This window comes from Xylocopa sonorina, chromosome 1, assembly GCF_050948175.1.
Source record: "Xylocopa sonorina isolate GNS202 chromosome 1, iyXylSono1_principal, whole genome shotgun sequence".
NCBI lineage: Eukaryota > Metazoa > Arthropoda > Insecta > Hymenoptera > Apidae > Xylocopa > Xylocopa sonorina.
The window spans coordinates 6,869,975-6,887,062 of record NC_135193.1 but is presented as its reverse complement, the minus strand read 5'-3'; the positions used below and the strand labels follow the sequence as shown (position 1 = coordinate 6,887,062).

Below are 17,088 nucleotides of genomic sequence, written 5' to 3'. Positions count from 1 at the left end.
CGGCTGTAGGCTGTCGATCCTTTTCCGTCGGATCGCACGCCAGGCTATCTAGTTTCCCTCTGCCAAACGTGTTTTGCGGTAAAGACTGCCGTTTCGTTAACTGTTACTTGCCAGGCCCGCTATTAATTTCCGTCGATTACTCATTCGGTTTCGGACAGAGATGAATCGCCCCTGCCGTTCCACTTTGTCACTCGCTGAACGGCTGACGGGGTAGTCATTGACTAGTTCGCGATACTTGTTACCTCGTGACTTTCCTTTAACGTTCGTTTTTAATACGAAATTCGTAGGTTCAATTTAATTAAAAAATATATAGCCACAGGCACTGTTGATTTTGTGATTTCTGTTTTAAGTAGAATACTTGGAGTTATAATCAAATCTTCTATAATACGGTTAGTTAGGTCCGCAGTATCGCATTAAAAAAGGGTTGATTCTACACAGAATTCCTTCTAGATCCCATATCATTTTTCAATTCGCAGCTCCTCGTCCTCGCGTTCAATCGAGCTTCGATCGAGTTCGATCAAGCCTACTGAAGGCACGCAGATCTCCGTATCAGCATCGTATGCGCATACTCGAGCCGATTTGCGGTTCCCAGAATCGCGTTAGCGGATCGATGCGAAACGATTCGCTTCCTTTATAAATATCTGGTTCCGGTCGCGTCGTCTGCTTTTTATCTGGCCGTGTACGCCCTCGTCCCGCACAATCGCGAGCTTAACGAGGCGGACGTGATCCTGATAAAGGTGCGGGACGAGTACGTGCCACGGCGGCTGCTCGCGGATGACACGGTCCGAGGAGCACGGGTGCACGCGCGTTCCATCATCGAAACGCATCGCGGTCTAATTGCTCTAATTCGAAGCGCCTCGAGTTCGTCGCGCGCGCGAGAGACGCGCCTCTCCTGTCCAGGCATCGATGTCTCCGCGGGCGATCGCGACGGTTCGAAAACGGGGCGCGCGAAGTCGCGCGACAATTCCTCTGCTAAACGGAAGCTAAACGGAAACCGTGTCGATTATGCTTCTCTGCGCGGAGAGCAAAGAAGGAGGTTCGACGAGGTGCACGGAATCGCAACTCATACGTAACGCGACTTCCTCGAGTGAAATATTGGAAGGAGCCCCGCGTTGCGAGGAACACCGCGTTAAGCAGCATCCTCATCGTCGAGGTGACACTTTGTAATTACTCGCGGCCGGGTGCGTACGCCGGAACGGCGATGCCACTTATTTATCGACAATCATCGTAACGGTGGTCCGGCACGCAATCCGTGGCGAGCGTTACATAATTTCGTAGCCCGTAACTTCCGGGTCTAGATCGTATCTCCGTTTAGAGGGAATTTATTCCGACGTTTGACCCGCATTTCAAGCCGGCTGCCATTGAGTCAGGCTACGCAGGCAGATACGTAGACGATCCACGAAAACGCGTGCCCGATATTATTCTTCCGCCGGGAGTTCTTCGTCCCCCTCGATCTGCTCTCTGGTTACGGGTTTCGGCCACGGAAAGGCGTACCGGTCCTAGCACGTTCGGAATTTTAAATCGCTCGTGTCACAGGCATATGCTAACCCTTTACATCGGCACGATTCTCGCATCGAACGTTACACGTCTCGGATGTATATTAAAATTGAGAGTACACGAGATGTACTAATTATCGATTGTACGATACGTGCGAGACATTTGAGCAGAGTAATTTAAGTAGATAAGGTTCTTTCTTTCGTCGAATCGTTATTTGTACCATTTCTCGAGATCGAAGTATCGTTGGAAATAGAATTGGAGTCGCAGAAAATTCTGAATGAAACGTCTCGCTTATCCGAGATCAGTCTTCAACGGGATATAATGAACTTACGATTTTTTTCATATTTACAATTGATACGGTCATTACAGTTAAATCATCCACTCGAGATAAAGAGCGTCGGAACGATAAGCGAAGGTTTAAGCCCGATCGATTATCGAAAAAACAACACGGCGATCGTTCTTATCGACTTACGTGGATCCTCGTACTGATTTTCGCTCGTCTTCGCCAGCCGGATGTACTCCAAGTCAGCCGTTGGAGGCGGCGGTTCGCTCTTTCTGAACTCATTTTGCTTCTTTGGTCGCTTCTCCGATTTTGGAGTCACTGCAACAAGACAGGAAGTACCGTTAGAGGCATTGGAAATATAAATGGTTCCGCTGATTGCCGGTATAGGAAATTACTAGGTACAACTATGCAGATAAAGCGGTGCAACTTGAAATGCCACCACATAACAGGGATATACGTGGGTAAATTAAATTAAATTTCGTCCCCCTTTTTTTTTTTACACGAAACATAACCGTACGAACTATTTACCAATCATTAGGCTCTTAATTTCCATCGAGAGCTCATCGTGTCCGAGATAAACCGATGTATTCAACGTCCTAAACAAGTATGCGCTATATACGAGTGTTCTCCATCGACGATAGAGAGACCGTTGTCTTATCGTGGCCGATCCGGCATTAAGATACCGCGGTACAAAGTTAAACGAGAATTTCGCGCGATAACCCTGCACGCTTCTTCCTTGGAATTCAAATTAATCGGCTGATTGGACCGAGGATGTATTTATTTTCCCTCTTTTTTGTTTGCTTCACGAGAGGGAAGAACCAGTGCGCGAAATAAAACCTGACGAGAAAGATCGTGCGATCCATGCGTATGGCGCGTAGCATTGCGCGATCGATTTACGTAGAATCGATCGATCGAGGTTTTTGCTATAGCGAAAAATCGAAATTCTTTTCAGATATCTGGTCAACCTTGACCACTGCGATACTGCAAGCGTTTATAGACGCGACGTCGGTCACGACGATGGCCTACTCGCCTGGGCTTGGTTCCGCGGCACTTCCTGTTGCGAAACGCCTTTGCCCGCGACGAGACAGCCGGTAAAAGTTTTCTTTTTTCCTGTCACGCGGTTATCCGTCGTCCTGTTTCCTTGTATTTTTTGGATTAGCTGGGACTTGGAAAGGTTACAATTTCTAATCTCGCAAAGTAATAATTATAGGAAGTATATAATCGGTCCGTTGCGTACAAAACTTGCGATTAAACTAGTAAACGGTGATGTACGTTATTTCTTCAGAATTGAAATGCAGTTTCTATGCAGTACGATAGACCAGGGTTATTAAAAGTTACAAGAAAATAAGGAAGCCACGTTGCAAAAGTGCTATCTGCAATTATTGTAGAATCAGATCCGTATAAGAGTCATTAAGCAACTCGGCTCGTTAGCGAGACGCTGGCATCGAACATAGATGCGCTCGATACTAGAAAGCTGGGTCGCTGCTACTTCTGCCTCGTTTCAGCGTTTAATGTTTCACTGATTTTCTAATTGCAATCGACTTTTTACTACTACAAAAAGTACCAGGGAATCGAACGTTAGTATATTACATTAATTAACTCGGCAGCTATATTATACTATATTATATTATTTTATCAAATTTATCTCTTAACTCGTATACCATCATCTAGTGCTACTAAATTAAATCGCCAGCAAGCGGTAATTAATACACGTAACATATCTCCGTTCCATTCCATACCGTATTATACACACCAATTACTAAATCATTATCCAACTGCATCTGGAATTACCCAATGAAATCTCTGACTCGACCATTGAAACATTTCACGTGAAATAAATGAAACGTTTCATTTCCATATGAAACACCACCGACAATTATCATTCCACTAAGATTTATCGATCCTACGGCTGTTAGTAAAATCAGTCAGCTCGATCAGACCCATCGATCTCAGGACGACGTTGAAAAATTCCACCGGAACTAAAGTGGACGAGGAATCTGCGCCAGGATTTTTCCAGCTTCGAGTGCCATTGACAATCGGGTTGATTCCATTGTGCTTAGTCGTTCGATCGAGTAATTAGAGTGCAGAATGGTCGCTAAACGTTCGCGAACGCGACAGTTCCGCGAAAAAATCGCAGGATCGCCGCGTACCGATCGGTCAACGTAACGTGGAGTTAAAATCGCGCGTCCTATTTTCCGTTCAATTTACATGGCTATCGGAAAATCAGGAAATCGTTTGTCGGTCGTTCAGGAGCCGACCTAACGAGCTTGCGCAACCTCGGCCCGCGAATCACTTCGCTTCACGGAACCGATGAATCGGCGATCGATCGACCGAGAACATTCTTTTCCTTCCTTTTTCTCTTCGTTTTCTTTCTTTTACGACCGTTTGTTTCTCTTTATTTCCCTGTGTTTAATGAACGTCGAAGGCCAACGGTCGTGAGATCCATCGGACGGATGAACCTCGCCCCTTCTGCGGCTACCAATTAGACGAATCGCCGGTTAACCCAATCGAGGCCTGGATTTTATTGTGCACCGTAATTATACCGTTCAATGGAAAGATGTCCTTCGTTTCGAAGGTTAAAAATATGAATTCCTCTCTTTAATCTACTTACGTCGATACGAATTACGAAGAATTTTAATGTTGAAATTCTGTCTGCGTAAATGAATCGTTCAAAGTCGGGAGTAACAGAAAATTTTGCTTTCATTTTATAAGTTCCCGATGAAAAACGAATTGAAGTGTTCTCGAAATATTATGTCTTTTCGAACGATTACGACTAATCGCTTTAAAGATATGTTCACGTTTCAGATTTTCAGCAACGAAAAGGATCGAACGTCAGTGGAAGAAGGTTCAATAACAGTTTGGACAAACAAACCGACGACTGCGCCAATGCTCCAATGACCTTACATAATTCATTTTCGAGGCGGTATCTCGAAACGGAGCTGAAGATAATCCGTGTGAATGTTCGCGGAACAACCGAATCTATGTCGATGGATACATCGCGACATTGACGGGGATACTCGAGAGTAATTAATTAAAACGCGCACCACGCTCGAGAAAAAGGAGAATCTTGGGTCAGACGATAACCTGGTCGCTTTTTTTCCCGACTCTGTCGCGCAAACGACTCTCTCGTTACATTGTTTCGTTAGTTGCTCCCGGGACAATAACGCACGACTTGTTGCCAACTATGCATTTCCAGATAAGGGAGCCTTGTATTAACAGTACGCAACGTATGCGTAATTTTTCTTATCGCGGTGCATACGTTTAACTATGTTTATTCGTCGGTTTACGCGTTTCTCGAGGAGACTGAAAAATAGTCAGAGATAAGTCTGAGAGTCGAGCAGGGTTCTGCGGGGGTAAAATTGATCGTGCTGACTGAACAATTAGAGAAACGAAGAACAAACGCTACACCGTGTTCCTTCGCGCATTTTTCTTTCCACAGCGTCTATTCGTTTTCATGTAAATTTGTCGAGCACCGTTAGCTCTCCCACAGGAACTCAGGACAATAGCCAACTAACTACACCACAAATCCTTGATCCTTCGCGGAGAGAACTTCCTCGCGGATAACAATCGAACGCGTCGCTACTGTTGGCTGGTTATCCGGACGTCCAGCTGGTAGCCGGGCGTGACCCAACAATGGTAGGAGAAATTTTGACATCCCACTTGCGCGGTATCGCGGCCCATGTCGTCGAACAAAGGGACTTTATGTCGTGTCCAACGGAGATTAAACGGGCTTTACTAAATGTCGACGCGTGGGCGACGTCGCGAGCATTGTACGATTGCGTAACGACGCCTGATCGCGTCTGGTAGATCCAGGAGAGAAGGATTCGGCGAGTCTAGAGCGTCATGGACGCCGATTCGTGTCGATGTTCCGCTTCAGACGGAAGAGAGCCGCTTTAACTGCGAAGTTCGCAGAGGGTGCGAGTAGAAGGAGCACCCTTCGCTTGTCTTTCGATCCTCGTTACGCTGGCGTCGCGCAGTTTCAATCGAAACGATGCCTCCTCGCATTGCGAGGGAATTTGAGAAATGAGATGTGGAGAATCGATAAATTCGACACGTGAAAGTGGAAAATTCTTTGAATAGGAATGAGGCGTGGATTGGCAAATATGAAAAATAGAGATGGAGTAGATGAGAGGATGAAATGTATATTACGAGTAGCGAAAGAGGACCTAAGATACTAGGAGAATGAGGTGGCGTAGAATCGGGAATGCGGCGGCGGGAAAAACGCGAGAAAGTTATCAATGCGAACAGTCAGAGGATTGGGAAATCAATAATAGCTACGAGAAAATGTACGATCGTGTAGCTAAGCGTTCGACTTGATTTCTCCTCGGTCTTACATAAAACGCGAGCGTAAAATGTTACAGAATATCGTATTAAGCAACATCTGCGCCCGGCGTCGAAAGTAAAATTGCAAACGTCCGTTCGGACACGTTAAAATTGCGGAGGGCGACGCGGAATTACCATGCCGCGATACTGTCGTCGATTTAATCGTGTTACTCGCGTTCTATCGTGCCGTAAAACAGTTAAACTGACCGGTATGATTGGCTCTGGGTCCATACAATGTCTCTATTATTCGTTGCTGGAGCCGGATCAATAAAGCTATATGCATCGGTAGACAATTTAATAGGCTCGGAAACGTTGATCTCGTTTATACAGGGTAGCCAGCGCAAAATGGAACAACGATACGCTCTTCTGAGCCACTTGAAAGCCAGCAACGAAACCTCTTGCCACGTGGCATTCGATATTTATTAAATGATTCCTTTCAAATAGAATTTAGAAGTTTCATTTTACCATTCAGAGTAAGTGAAACCGTTCGAGTGTCGAATAATTAATTAAAATAATTATTATTCAATGAATTATTAAGTTTAAGCATTTAAGTTTCAAAGGGTGGCTGGTCAACACCGGTAGGTTCTACTTGCAGTCATTCCGGAAGCAGCTATCGAGTAACTTATCGCGTGAAGGAATAAAAGGGCCGCAGCCGCGAGAAATATGCGGTCAGCCAAGAAATCGAATACTTGTCTTTAAAGACATTCGACCTCTCTGTGGGGCGTCCTTGACGATCATCCGCGAAACCGCGTTTCATTTAAACGACCCATAAAAATCGACCCCCTTCTTACTTTTTTCTTTTTTTTTTTACTGCTATTACTTTCGTTTCAGAAGCCTCTTTTACCACCGTCGGACGTACGCGACACGGATTTATCGAATGTCAACGACGAGCAAAAGGAAGAGGCTACAGGTGTCTCAACGACACCGCTTTCAAAGATTAAAAAAAATGAAACGAAAGATCTTTTTAACTATTTATAATTCTACATTTTTCAAGTGATTGAATCTTTTCATAAAAAGTTTTCTTTCTATAAAATGACAAACGATACCATATTTTCCGTGTCTGCGCCACCTATTTCATCCACGTATTGTGTTAATAATTCTCAGAGTATTCGACAACTTGAAGTACACAGAATGGAAAAGAAACGAGTCAGTTGTAAATTGCAGGGGGTTGCGGCAGCTCGAAATCTTGTCGACGATCGAGGAAGAAAACGGGACGAAACGGTACGTAAGAAAACGACGGACGAGAAACAAAGTAGCCGGCGAGCAACGATGAGAAAACGATTTTAAAAGGACACGGAGGCGGTAACGCGGAGCCACAGAAAAATGCTTACCACGTGATAATTCGATATCCCGACACAGGATACAGGATATGGGGTGAGCGACAGACGATCTACATACGTACGTGTACGTGTACGGTTGTACGAGCCAGAGACACGCGTTGTCGATCACGTGAATATAGGGAAGGTTAAGCAGTTCTCATCACCGGACACTGATAGATGCCTTGTCCGACAAAATACGATAAACGGGAGACCAACTTCTCGGAACGTAACCAATCAGACCCGCGTGCTTTCGTCTGCGCGATTCTGCTTACTCAGCGGGGACATCGAAAACTTTCGTCAAATTGCGACGCGTACAACAATTTCGAGAAACACGGAAATCTTCCTTGCCCCCATCGTCGACCATTCGTCAGATTTTAAGGCGATGCATTTTTTGCAACAACCTCGAACAGGGAGACGCAGGTTCTTAGACATCGCTTCTTCGACATCTTTTAGCGAACAATTATTCGATCCTTTTAGTGAACAATTACTTAAGAAGAATTATATAATTATGTAAAGAAGAAAAATGTATTGTATCTCATAAAAAATTGCTACCAGTCGAAGCATTTGAGCGCACGATAATACTATCAATTGGTAAAAGAATCATAGAAACGTGCTATGGTTCAGTATTCTCTGGAATCTCCTCGTTAACTTCAACCTCGCCGCAAAAATTCCTCAAACTCATAATATTATTAAAAATGTCGTCGAACGACAACGTAACGCACTTAAGGATTAGCATATCGTCCTTGGCGAATAGCAGGCAGAGTCGATCCCACGAGGCGCGAAAGATCTCGTTCATCGATCGATCGATCCCACGAGTGTCTCCGTCGCGTCTGAACAATTAAACAGCCACCGGGTTTCACGGGGAGACGCCTGGGCCCCGCGACGCCTGCTAATGACCAAGCGTGCTTCGACGTCTGCGACCCGCGAAAGGAGGTGAAGAATGTTGGTTAGAAAGGGGTTCGCGAACAGTGTCGTCTGTCTCGCGGCGTACGGCGCCAGCTCGGCACGTGTCGTTGAACTGGACGACATTGTTTGACGCATAAAAGGCTACGGGGGCCCCTGGACGCGCATCCCGGCTCTTCTCTCGTCGGCTCTTGCATAAACATTTCGTCTTTCGCGGGCCAGACAAGCCCTCGTCCGTTTTCGTACACGGCCGGCTTGGCGAGGGAGCGGATGTTATTCGGGGAATAAAAGTCAGGGACCGATCGTTCGTTAACGTCGTTACGATCGGACAAAGAGACGGGGTGATCGCTCGAGATCGAAGGCGAAAACCGACGCCGTGCTTCGGATCCGAGGGTGCTCTGTTCGCGTTCGGCAACTTGTTCTTCTTCGTCTTCTCCGTCTCGAGGAAATCTCTACTTTCGCATTCGATGCGAAAGAACTTCTTTCGTTCTTTTTCTATTAAGTCCGTTAAAAATGTATAAACATCGACGCACATCAGAATCAACGCATCGGCGCAAGCGAAATTCTTTAAATCATTGCCGTTCAAAGTCTTAAAGCTAATACACGAACGAGCTTAATTATCTTCCGTCACCACCGAGCGGGACACTCGAAACCAGAAATATCGTCTCCCATAACACGTTTATTCAGCTCGCCAGAATTCCATTTCTAGCACGGTTCCCATTATACGTAGCCTCTCCCATTATAACAGACGAAAGCGTCGACACCGACAGTCTCGGGCGATCCTCTGCGGGGCAAGCTTCCGGCACCACCGTTGTCACCTCGCTTCTACCCCAGGTCAGGATAACACGAGCAGACAGTGGGCCAAATTATGCCGGGGAAAATAGACGGAGCAGACGCATTCGTCTTTTTGGAGGTTCATTTCGGGCCTCCTTGAAATCATCCACCCTTCCGTCCCGCCTTTATTTCCGGATGACGGTGGAATGTCTCGCGACGAAATAGTTACCTACTTGCCTGTGACACACATGAGGGTACGCTTCCTGAATCGCACGGAGGCTGCGAACGCGGTGATGAAATTGCACGACGTTACATAGATCGACGCCATAGGCACGCCGTACATTTTTTATGTATGCATTTTATTGTATGCACGAGTATTAATATAGTATTTCGGTTAAATGGGATCGTTATGCACGATTTAGGAGTTCGCAGTTGAGACTGACAAGACTAAGGCTGCGACTATTAATATTCGTTAAGCCTTCCCTAATATAATTCCGGGCACTTGGCTTGCATCTTAAGAGATAAATAACTCTCTTTTATGTTTGTTATAAAGTCAGCTTCGCAGAGACAAAATTCCATCACATTAACGGTTATCTAATAAAACATGTTGTTACGAAATTGACGATCCTTTTGTACAGCTGGAAGCATACCAACGATAACAGCGAGGAACAACGTAAACTTTGTTCGAGGTATAGGAATTTCTATCTAAAATCGTTCTCAAAATTTACATATTCGAAAATTCTATACGAAACCATAGACTAGTGATGTAACGAACTGTCTCTCCATTACCAAAGGATATTTATCGAACCCATTCTCTAAGAACGTAGAAGATACACATTCTAAGTCTCACAAATTTGGTATTAAACTAAATCCAGAACGTAAAAATGATAACAGAAAATATTATGATATTTTACGCAATAAGGAGAAAATTGCATGTATATTTTTGTTAACACATGGAGCTTTGAGACGCACTCCAGCGTCGTATATAGTGGCTTGATGGAACAAGGTGCGCGTCGCGCAGAAGGCGTCGATTTCAAGAGCATCGTACGATATCTGGCGATTCTTGATGGACGTTCGGCCGCGTGCAGATGCGTGCGTACGCGTACAACACGGTTCCAGCTATTTCCGACCGAACCGCCTTAGAAATAAATTACAGCCGAACGACGAATATATCCCGCAGCGAGGTGGCGATCCGCGGCCTGACAAAAATGTTTACGGACCGGAGGTTTAACGTCTGCCAGCAATATCTCGCTCGCGGGCTGCGCGGATTTTACGGCTCTTCGACACATCTTTCGACAGAATTCTGCCAAGGTCAAACGGGAACCCAGTTGTCATTTCTTTGCGTTTCTTTGGGATGTTCGCGGAACTGGACACGGGAAATGGTTGGACGCCTCTGGGAGATAGCTACGCGTTACCTCGACAAGAGACAAACGTCAGAACTGACCGACGATACAGTCTCTAACGTACACGTAGACAAACCGCAATTGAAAATTCGAATCGAAGCGCAAAGTTTCACAATTTAGATCCGTGGCTTAACACGTATACGAAGCGTATAGAGGTGTTTGACGATCGTCTTATACTACTGCGGCCGTTCCTGCCGCTCCGTATTCCTGCTCTCACGAAGAGAAACGACGCTATAAGCTGATAGAGTAATAAAATTATTTCTACACCCCTGAAGGAAAACAAACAGTGCATACCAACTTTGCTTAAAAGGATGAGGAACACGTGCACCGTGAAACCTCAAACGGTTTCAGAACGCCCTACGGTTTGTCTACGCGTGGGGTGGAAATTAGACGGGCGGGGTATTTTAGTTGAAAGGGGCGAAATTTCTCGACGGTTAAATTCCGATCTCGTGGGGTGGCGCGTGTCCTGGAATTTTTCTTTACGATCGACGCGTTTAGCTTGGTAATCGGGACGATCCATCGGACCTAGCAGGAATGTCTCCAGCTGGGTGGTTCGAGTTTATTGGTTGCGCGAGCTAACGGAGAAGTTGGGTTAGGAGCGTATTAGAATGGCACGATAGGTATATTTTGAAGAGGGTTTATGGACTCGAACGCGAAATTTATCGTTGATTAAAGGAGCCGTTTGTCTGTTGCTCGTTTAGGGTGGACCTTTGGGCGTCGAAACGATCGGTGGATTAGGGGTGCTCGTTTCTTGACGCAGGAGGGCCTTCGAGTTTGTTTGCTCTCGAAGAAGGTGCGCGGGTGCGTTTGATTTACGCGTTGGACGCTTAAACAAGTATAAATTTTTCTTTCGATCGCCGGGGTTAAGTTATTTATGTACTCTGATGGTATTATTCAGAAGAGATTCCGCTGTAGCGTTAAATCTCGTCTTAGAGTGGTCGTAAACGTTTTGCGACCTACGATGTCGACTGTTGACTCTAGGATTATAGACTTTATAGAACGTCGGGACTTCTACTGGAATTGTAGCCTAAAGAGTTCAGAATTTCGTCATTTCCGTGTTCTACAACGTGCTCAAACTGTGTGGAGGCCTAGAAATCTAAAACCGTGTCTGTAAAAGTTTCGTATTCAGTTATACAACCAAGTTTTTCTTCGCAAGTTCGCTGTCCATCGTTTTACAAAACAATGAAAACACACCCTTTTAGAAGATAGAGGAACGCGTGAAAAGTGATCGCGATAATTAAAATCAGGTAGTTTTATTATATTTACAATGTACACCTACTAAAAAGGAAACAAACATTTCGCAATAAGATCCCACAGATCCATTCATAACTCTAATCACTTAATTACCACAAAACGTAGAATCTTTAGTCTTCGTTACTTCGACAACGTGTACTGTACACCGCTAATTACCAAATCAAACACCGCGCATTCCTCTCGCGACCTCCTTAATAACCTTCAATTTTCCTCCGCGACTCGTTTCTCTTTCATCGCGCCGTTTCTCTCCTCGAGCGCGACCAGTTCACCCACGTTTATAAAAAAAAAGAAGAAAAAAAGGAACAAAGCGCTCCGCGTTGGCTGGATATATCTAATCGTGGCAAGGCCGAAACGCGTTGGAAAAATTCGCGAACGCGCCGAAGGAGCTTGGCACGTTCGCGGGTTCCTTCAACCGCGACGAAACGAATCGATCGGTTGTCGCTTAACGAACGTTGCCAATTCACGGGACGAAGGGCCGTTGATTTATTGCCAGCCTGCTGGGCATGTCCTCGCTAATAATAGCTGATAAAGGTCCGCCTGTCGCGTAATTACGGCTAATCATCGAATCCGTCTAATTATCCAGTCCCTGGAACGCCTCGCTCTCTGAGAGCTCGTATAAATGGCAACACGCTCAGCTTCAGATACGATGGAACGTGAAAACGTGGATTTAACCTGGCTGATTGGATTTTTAACGTCGTCAATGGAATTTGGATATGTAGATACATATGTACAGGGTTGTTTAAACCAGAAGTGGGTTTTAAGGGTGGATCGTTGGGGGTTGAACGATGAAACGTGTTGGCGTTTTCTAAGCTTTCGTAAGGATTGTGCAAGATTGGTGGGTTCTCGTGTTCCTTTCGTCGAAGCAGGGATCCGACAGTGACGAACGATCCTCGAAACGGCGATGCTCCACTTAATATATCTCGCGGTTCGTTTCTTTACCTTCGACGCGCGTCGTTGCGCCGTCCTCGCGATAAACTTCTGCATATAATTGTTTTGACATACTTAAGCCGGAGAAATGACAAACTGGACGACGATACGCACGAGATAACGAAGGGAGATCGCCGACAATTTCCACGCATCGAGCATCTCGTGGTCGATAAATCGTCCGTGGTTACAGTCGAGTTTCTTCGTCGCCACGAGTGCTCCTCGTTTGAAATAAGAATCAGGTTTCGAGGCAAAGGAAATTGTCCCGTAGTTATTCTTCTCGCCCAACTTCAATCGAAACTTTTCGAAGGGTAATTACAATTAGTGGTTGCAATCGTAAATTGCTGCTCGTACATAATATTTAATTAAAATACAATACTTGACCCCGAACGATGAACGATACCGAGGTCTAAAATATTCAACGTTGAACAGAAAAACATATTGTTGTCTGAAAACGAAGACAGTAACGAAGCTGTTAACGAAAAAATTAATTTTATTCGCAATATCGTCGAGCCTGCCAGCAACAAATAACGTTATCGAGCTACCATTATTATATTCTGATAATTTCATTAAAAAAAAAATTGAGTTACACCGATTTCGTGGTTGCAGAAATAAAATTTGTCGAGCGAGCTTCTGTTCTAATGTTCCAGTTCGATAATTAGTCCGAGCACGAGTTAGTAAAATCTATTAAACGGTCTCCCCGTGAATAATATTATCTTTCACCGTCGAGAAGAAAGCACAGCAGTCAGTGGCCTGCAATTAGCGATTCATTTATTGGGTTAATCACCCTTGATAAGACAGGTCAGTTATTCTCGTTCGTCGATTAGCCTTGGCATTTACGAATTCGGATCAAAGTAAATTCTGCGCGAACGTTCGATTCGAATCGATAATCCCAAGGAAAATCCAGAAGAAAATTAAACTACCCTCTAACCTTTAGCCAAGCTCGTTTAACGAGGGCGACCGTTTCTCGTTAAGATCCGAACGACTACCCTGACGAAAAGATATCTCTAATTTTTATTTATCCCGCGCATCTAAATCATCGTCGAGTTCTTTGACACCCGTCCTTGCAGTTATACTTACAACCGCGATCGCGATATCATTTATCAGCAATAATTTATCTTTAGGTTTTATGGCCTACAGAAGGGTTATGTAAACAGGAATCTTTTTTTTTTTATCCGACGCGACAAAAAGATAGCTGCTTGTAGAATAACCGACGAGATACTGACGAGTAAATTAAAGCGTCGTTGCGTTCATTTTAACGCGTTGTTATATGTCCAAGCTACTCGATTAACTAAATCGGTATCGCATAGTTTTTCGATTACGTACCGTTCGATCGAAGAAAACAGTGCTGTCTCTCCATCGTTCCTGAATCGCGATTTATCGTTCGTTAATTAAGAACCAGAGTACGAGAAGATGAAAGACAAGACGGAAGAGTCGAAGCTTTCGCGAGATCGAGCCGCCGATTCGAGGCATCGACCGCCTACGGGCACCTCCCTGACACCACCTCCGTGTTCCGCGGCTTACGCAAAGCTAAAATCGGCTTAATGTAATTCATCGGCGCTCGCCGGGTTATAAATTATCGTAGCTGGTTGCGATATCTAAAAATTACACGCGTACGATTATGCAATTACGGGATCGCGCGTGCACGCGCTTTCGATCATCGCGCGGAATGCGGGAAACGCGAGACGACAGTGAAATGGCGCCAAATGCCCGCCACCGTTGGCGGTTGTCCACGTATTTACAAACAAATTAGGGATTCGAAACGAGGAAACCAGTTTGCGAGGGACAGATGTGATTTACGCGTGGAAAGCGGTAGAGGATGACTTTTTTACCGTCACTTGGGCGACACGTTCGACTGTCGTCGTTTCTACTCGACGAGTTTCAAGTATACACTCTAAGCGATACTTTTCAGTACTCGTACCCGTTGGAACTTTTTAATATCAATATCGAGAAGACGAGAGTGAAGTTCGTGTACGAGAAAATAAAACTGAACGACGAGTGTGTTCGTCGAGGCAAAGTTGGATCGTTAAACGAAACCCAAGCAACATTCCGTTACATTATCTTTCGCTTTCGGAAGTTTGATATCACTGTTTTATATTAGTTTAATGTCGCTGTGCTATTGCTTAACGATCTCGAGGGATGTCGAAACGAACCGCGAAAACTGAATGTTACGACTGCTTTCCCGGCAGGTTCACTCACCTTTGAGTCATAAAACGTTATCTTTCCTTCTAAAAGATATATCGTCTTCCCGTTGTACGATCACTTCATTGAACAAGCGTGCTTCTTCGATCAAGTAATTAGTTCGATAAACTAAAAATCAAATCGCGTATAAATTTAAAAAAAGTATTCGTGCTAGTGAAAAACCGTTCTCGAAATAGAACATATTCGCAACATTGGAAGGAATCGCAGTGGAACGTCGGAAAAGAGAAGAACCATAACAGGCCGCCCTATTCTCGATTCAGCTGATGCATATTCGACCGGTTCCAGCTGGCAGTGATTCACAAGAGCGATCGGGCCCGGCGCAGGATTTCTATTCGGTAAAACGACGTCTCGAGTTAGAAACGCAGCGCTAATCCGAAGAGGCATGAGAGCGCGCATGTAATTTCACCGGGAGTCGCACGTGCGTGCATGTCATTCCCTCCCGTTGGAACGCATAAAGAGATCCTATTAATAGGTCGCATGCTCGATTGACGGAGCACCCGTGTAATTTATACGCCGCGCCGTGACAGTTATTAGGAACCAGGCCCCGGTGGAACGAGGTAGCCGATCGAACCGATTGCGGCTGATGGATACTCCATCATGCGGACTACACCCCCTCTGCGGTCTCCAGAGACCTCGTTCTGCCACGAAAGTCGCCACCTTTTCAGAAACTTCCGTCCTCATTCTCATTTTTCTCTCGTTCGCAGCGGAAACTTTATAATACCGATCGCGAAGACCTTTGGAGTCTTTCGAGTCCACCATTCGCGATGAAATTCTTTCGAATATGTTGAAGTAGCGACAAGTACACGTGGGATCTAGATCGATATGCACTCGCAGCAAGGTGCAGTACGAAAGTTTCGCATTATGCGATTCGATTAGCATTCAGGGGAGCCGATGCTCAATTGTATGCATTTGTAACAACCGTGTTCTGCCGCTGCTAATACTACTTGCAAGTAGTTTCAGCTGGGCGTGCTGGCCTGGCGACCGATAAACTCGAAAAACACGGGGGAGAGCGTGACTGGCTGAATTTGCTTAAAATTAGCTGAATCGTCGTGGTGCGCGTCGATTCGTACTGGCCGCAAATTTTAGAGTTTTCCACGAAATGAGAAACGTGTTTCGGAGGAAAATATTCACACGTTCATATCTGTATTATACGCGAAACTGAATTGCGAGTCGATGAGTCGTGCCTCTAAATTTTTCGAAATCCTCTAGAGTTAAATCCGGAGTGCTTTACGCGAAAGCTTGGGTCTCCGTGTCGATCTAACTTAGCGCCTGCAGTTCTCAAACTTGGAATCCACTCTCGCGGTTTCGCGTTCCGTTTACATCTGGTTTCCACGTTACGGTGAGTTTTGGGCTTCGTACGTGACGAAAATCGAACAACTTTGTGGCAGCGTGCTTTTGCCAGCGACTATTTTTCGAACGTTAGACTCGAGGAGCAAGAGTCCATTTGGCGAACGGTAAATTTGTCAAGATGGTTTAACTTTGGAAACCTGATCGTTTCCTTTGTGTAACTCGATTCTTAAAATTTCGATATTTCTGAGGCAAAGGAACAGCTACGAACAAATACGCGGGACCGATCTATCCTAACTGGAGGCGAAAAATGAAATCTGTAGCAGGAGTCATCGAGGAAAGGCATCTCGGGGGAACAATGCCTCGGTTACCCTGTGTTCTATCGAAGTGAATTCGTTCTACACGACAGATTCCATACTTCATTCCATTCAGATATAGATAGCGCTCTGCTCGAATAAGAGCCTCGATCGGATTTGGTCGATAACGATTGATAAATGATTCGCGCCGATGCATGTATCCTTTGACAGGCGATATGCATAATACATCATAGCCCATGAGTCGCGTACGTACGCTGGTGTGTGGTCTAATCACGGATTGAAATTCCTGGCTTCGCGAATTCGATTTAGGTCGTTTACCTTTGAACCTGATTACTCGCGTCTTCTTCCCTTTCCACGTTCCAATTATCCTTTGTTCCGATTCCCAGAAGGGCAGAAGCCTGTTCGATTCTTTTATATTTGTTCTGAAACTATTTCAACCAACGAGATCCAGATGCAAAAATACCTCGCTTATTTCCAACATATTTTCGATTCGCGTCACGTACGGTTCCCTCTATCGAAATAGAGCCCCGACCAGCGTCCACTTCCCGCCCCCGATCATACCAGCGGTCGAAATGTTATTTCATCCCCGTAGCACGTGAAAA

At 45.2% G+C, this 17,088-nt stretch overlaps 1 protein-coding gene across 1 annotated transcript in view; it reads right to left on the bottom strand.

Moving 5' to 3' along the window:
- The window catches only part of LOC143433352 (A disintegrin and metalloproteinase with thrombospondin motifs 1), a 92,823-nt gene that overhangs the window by 64,644 nt on the left and 11,091 nt on the right, over positions 1-17,088 (bottom strand). The window contains exon 2 of the mRNA XM_076910712.1: positions 1,970-2,098. Within this exon, the coding sequence (XP_076766827.1) occupies positions 1,970-2,098 (129 nt within the window). The remainder of the gene's footprint in view (positions 1-1,969; positions 2,099-17,088) is intronic.